Raw genomic sequence first — 5,391 nt, forward strand, 5'->3', positions numbered from 1 at the left:
GTGCATGGGTGAGTGGGAGGGAGTGTGCATGGGTGAGTGGGAGGGAGGGTGCATGGCTGAGTGGGAGGGAGGGTGCATGGCTGAGTGGGAGGGTGCATGGGTGTAGATGGAGGTGTGCATAGGCAGCGGGCTGGCATAGGAAAAGGATGGGGAGTACTCTCATCTGGGAAGATTGCTCCAGAGAGCTGGCAGATACCTAGAAAGGCGTGCAAGCAGCGTGGAGTACCACAGGGAAGCTCAGACAGGCCTAATAAAAAAGTGACCAGAAAGGAGCTGCTGAGGGAGGCTGCCAGAGGACCCTGTCAGGATATTGAGCTCTCCTAAAGACAGCATGCTGGGATCTCTGCCACACCCTAAGCCATCTGGCCACTAGCCACCCAGCTAGCCTTAGCCCAGATGAGCTTCTCTGAAGGGAAATCAGAACTGGTTCCAGGAACTCTAGGCCACTGAGCAAGTTAATCCTCTGGCCAGCCTTCGGTCATCTTATCTGAGAAACGAGACTAATCCGGTGTTCACACTGGACTGTATTCCTCCAGGATTGGTGGGACACGCTGCGGTCTAACTGAGACCTGGGTCTGGGATTTGCCGCCAGCCCCCCTGTACTGTGGGAGCAGCCGAAGCCAACCCCTTTCCCTGCCTGTCAAATGGGATAGAAAAAGTAGTTTTCGCTCGCATTGCGTGGATTTACTCAATACTCTCCGGGTCATCTGGCCTGCACCAAGAGCAGCTAAATCTCAGGGTCTCGAGATACCAGGCTGCTAGTGAGGGCAGGTCCTGGCTGGAAGTAGCTGGGAAGCTGACAGGGACTTTGTGTAAAGGAGACAGAGTCTCCAGCAGGAAGCCTAATTAACATGTAGTACATGCGTGGACCGGCACGGGGAGCCCTGGGCGGCCATTCAAAATCCTGACAGGTGCTGATCCAAGTGGTCCTTCAGCCCTTACAGGATGTTGCCCGACTCCACCTCTGCTCCAGGCATTCCCTCCTCAAGCCAGTGTCCTCCTGATCCCCTAGGAATCTCCAAGGAGGAGTCTGTCCCTAGCAGTTTCACCTGCAGCCTCGAATTTAAAACAGGGGGACTTTGAGTCCAGCACTCAGAGCCTGCTGGGACTATCTGGGCTTCCCTCATCTCTCAGGACCTCCATGGGCCTGTGTTCTCTTGCAGAGAGAAACCCCAGGCAGAAGAGCAGGAAGGATCGGAAGGATCGGAGACGCCAGCGCAAGGACAGGAAGTTGGAGCGCAGGCCGCAGTTGCCTGGCTCACAGTGACCCCTCTCCACCTCTGGCATCCGACCTCTGCCCTTGGCTTGCTGCCTTCTTCCCCTGTGGCCTCTTCCCTTTCCCCCTGCCCTGCTCTTTATCCACATCCTTCGCTCTTTCTACCTGTCTCTCCTCTGTGTTTTCTTCACCTCCTTTCCTTCTCCCCCTCCCTTTCTTTACAGAGTTCCTTGTTTCCGTCTTCGGACCTTTCCCTCTCTTCATGTACCTTTTTTTTTTTCATTTCCTCCTGCTCTGCTTGGTTCTTCTGTCCACTCCCACCCCGTACACAGACACACGTAAGAGACGGAGCCTATATCCCCCATGTGGCTCCGTACACCTCAGAGCAAACATTTTTTCTAGATCTTTCTGTGACCCTGTCCTGACCCCACCTTTGCAGAGTTAAAATTAAGGAGGAATAGGGATGAGTGTGACTTGACTAGTCCTGGGAGCACTCAGCCATTGCCTCTGTGATGAGGCCACCTAGGATGCATTCCAGACTCTCCCGAGGTCCGGCCTGAGCCCCTTGTTCAGGATGGTGGTGTAGGAGTCACTGGGGGCCCTTTGGCTGGACAGTGACCTCAGGTCCACCAACACATCCCTTTGAAAGTGCCTGCAACACACCCTCAGCGCCCCCCTCCGATCTCCCTCTCATAGTGCCTATGACCCTTCCCCAGCTGACCCTCTCCCAAGGCCTTTGGGGACCCATGCACAGAGTCAGGTGGGGCTGCTATAAGAACGAGATGAGACTAAGTCTCTCATCTCAAAGGCTATTGAAGCTAACGGGAGTTTAGAGCTGGCCCCGCCCACTCTATCCACCACCTTGCTTCCTGCCTGCCCATCATATCCACGGAAAAACCGACCGCTTGGGAAGCGACGGGCTTACGCACCCAGCCTTCACTTAGTGCCTCAAGTCTGTGAAGAAGCCTGAGGGCGTTGGGGAAATTGCTGGGTCAGCAATTGGGATGGCTTCCCACTTACCCACCTCCTACGTGGACACCCTAGGTGTTTTCTTTCATTGGGGTTCCTCCAACCCCAGACAGGAAGGACACTGGGAGGAGCCTTCAGGTAAACCAAATAGTTGGCAAGTCTGTCCTTACCCCTGCCGGTGACCTAGGAGCTGCCGTGGTGGCTGGGGAAGAGTCTGGGATTAGAAGATAGTTGGAGAAGAATGCAGTACAGGCAAGAGAGACTCCACACGATGCCACCCCCTCAGGCAGTGACCCTCATACTCACCCTACACTCGACAGGTGAGGGTCCTCAGCTCCACCCCTGACCCTGTAGCTGTGTTTCTCCGTGGTGTCCTACTGAGAACAGCTGGATGCCCTGTTCGCCAGGTCTGGCTCCCCATTTCTCTGTAGAAGTTTGCACCCCTGAAATACATTCTTGATTTGAGACCTTCAGATATTTTTTAAAGAAATAAAGAAACTCATGAGGGCTTCCTGGACATCAGATAATGTTAGAACTACCATGCCCATAGGTTCGCTGTAGCAGAACCTAAGCCTCCTGGGGCAGCTTCCACCTGAGTGTTTGGGTTGTGGGGACTGACAGGACAGACTGGGCTCACTTTGGAGTGCTTTCGGGATCCTCTTAAGAAGGGGGCTCGGAGGCTCTGTCATTAAATTGCTTGCTGTGCTGCCTCAGGACCCGAGTTTCACTCCTAGCACACACATGAAAAACGTCAGGCATAATGGCATGCCTTCATGGTCACAGTGCCGGGGAGGTAGAGACACACACAGATGCCTGGGGCTCACTGGCCAGTCAGCGTGCCCCAAAAAAGCCAGGCTGCAGGTCAGTAAGGAGCCTTATCTCAGAAAAGATAGCCAACACCTGGTTGTACACAACAGACAGAGAGGGGAAGGGGAGCTCACCAGAGCTTCAGCCAGAGGCAAAAGATGACACCTCCTAGCAAACTCTCGGCCTCCTGAGTTAGTTACAGCCCAGGCCCCCACTTGTGCTCTGTTCGACTTCTTAGAAACCCGAAGCCTCCACAAAAAGCATGGTCTCATTGAGTCATGGCTATGCCTGGCCTACTAGTAACCTGGTGTAAGATCAGACAGTGAGTCTGGGCCAAACCATCTGCCCTTTTGGGGCTTCCGTTACTCCTTTTGATAAAGAGGAGGTGAGGCTAGACTCATCCCATTGCCTACATCTGGAAGGTTCAGCCATGTCCTGGGCTTTGAGGTGTTTTTAAAGCTTTAGATTTCAGTGTCCCACCCCAGAACTATATACATTATGAACGAGCTGAGCAGCAAACTGAGCTGGGGGGGGGGTGGGCATCGAGTTCCAGGGTCTGGATTGAGGGCCACAGCTCCAGCTCTGACTCCACAGCCCCAAGGTGTGTGTGTGTGTGTGTGTGTGTGTGTGTAGCTGGGAGATACAGATATGTTCTGTCTGGGGTTCTTAAATCCTTGGCCACAGGAGGTTCCAAATTCCATAGTTGTTACAGAACAAGAGGGGAAGTTCTCTGGCCTGGTATTATCTAGCCATGCTCTTTCCATCATGAGGTGGGGACCAATATTCTGCCCCTAAATGAGGGCTCTGGGTATTTTAAAATGTTTTCTAATGTTTTTAGGTTTAAATAATCTCCCAGGGTCCCCACTGTAACCGAGGGCTTCAGGTGTCTTCCTGCCTACTACTGTTCTTTTGTTCCATCTCTCCCTCCTTCCTGGTAGAGGCTGGGAAAGTTCAGAAATGCTCCATTTCTGTCGTTATGGAGAAGGCCGGTGAGGTGGTTTGACCCCCAGTGATGATCCAGTGACAGAAAGGGATGCTTTGTTCCTGCTACACTGTCCTTACCTCCACCAGACCGCTCACCGTGGGCTGCCTATTATTCCCACATACAGCCACTAGAGGGTGCGACTCAACCAGGAACTGCCAGCCTGTTTGCCGCCCACTCTCTGAACCTGGGGACATACTGCTGTCCTAGAGGACAGGGAGAGACTGCCTCCCAGCCTCAAGCGGACGGTGACTTCAGTGGAATGGCCTTCACAGCACCACACGACGTCTAGACTCCAGACCCAGACCCCAGGCCATTTCTAGCCCATAACAGAAACCTGACTCAGAAGACAGCGTCCGACATTCCAGGAGAGCCATAGCGACTGACCTCTGCAGACACCAGCCCCAGGCGACCATGAACATCCCAACTAGTTTTAAGAAATTTCCATTCATCCCATGGGACCCGTCTGACTTGGAAATGTGCATCCTAATAATAAAAATGATAGCGACAGTGGTGATGATGTTCCGTATTAGTTTAACAATAAACATGATAGTGACGGTGACAATGGTGTTCCATATTAGTTTAACAATAAAAATGACATTGATGGTGGTGATGGTGTTTCTTGGAAAATTGGGAATCAACCTACCTCAAGATCCAGCAATACTACTCTTGGGAATATACCCAAAAGATGTTCAGTCATACTACAAAAGCATTTGTTCAACTATGTTCATAGCAGCATTATTTGTAATAGCCAGAACCTGGAAACAACCTAGATGCCCCTCAACCAAAGAATGGATAGAGAAAATGTGGCACATTTACACATTAGAGTACTACTCAGTAGTAAAAAACAATGACATCTTGAATTTTGCATGCAAATGGATGGAGTTAGAAAACACCATCCTGAGTGAGGTAACCCAGACCCAAAACAATGAATATAGTATGTACTCACTCATAAGTAGATACTAGCTATAAACAAAGGACATTGAGCCTATAGTTCATGATCCTAGAGAAGCTAAGTAATAAGGTGAACTCAAAGAAAAACATATAGACCCACCTGGAAAGTTTGCCTGACAAAATTGGGAGCATGAGGGTGGTGAAAGAAGAGAGAGTAGAAGGGGAAGAGGAAGGGGGAAGGGGAGGGTTGAGGAGAACTTGAGGGAATGGGATAGTCAAGATGAAGGAAGGACAGAGATGAGAGCAAGGAAAGAGATATCTTGATTAAGGGAGCCATTATAGGGTTGGCAGAAACCTGGCTCTAGAGAAAATCCCAGGAATCCACAAGGATGACCCCACCTAAGACCCTAAGCAATAGAGGAGAGAGGGCCCGATCTTGACTTGCCCTGTAGTCAGACTGATGAATATCTTAAATATCACCATAGAACCTTCATCCAGTAACTGATGGAAACAGAGGCAGAGA

At 51.3% G+C, this 5,391-nt stretch overlaps 1 protein-coding gene across 1 annotated transcript in view; it reads left to right on the forward strand.

The window, feature by feature from the left end:
- Rspo4 (R-spondin 4) overlaps nt 1-2,249 on the forward strand; it is a 10,682-nt gene extending 8,433 nt beyond the window's left edge. The window contains exon 5 of the mRNA XM_026787288.1: nt 1,164-2,249. Within this exon, the coding sequence (XP_026643089.1) occupies nt 1,164-1,267 (104 nt within the window). The 3' untranslated portion in view covers nt 1,268-2,249. The remainder of the gene's footprint in view (nt 1-1,163) is intronic.
- Nucleotides 2,250-5,391: the final 3,142 nt, after the last annotated feature.

Source organism: Microtus ochrogaster, linkage group LG8 (assembly GCF_000317375.1).
Source record: "Microtus ochrogaster isolate Prairie Vole_2 linkage group LG8, MicOch1.0, whole genome shotgun sequence".
In the NCBI taxonomy this organism is placed as follows: Eukaryota; Metazoa; Chordata; class Mammalia; order Rodentia; family Cricetidae; genus Microtus; species Microtus ochrogaster.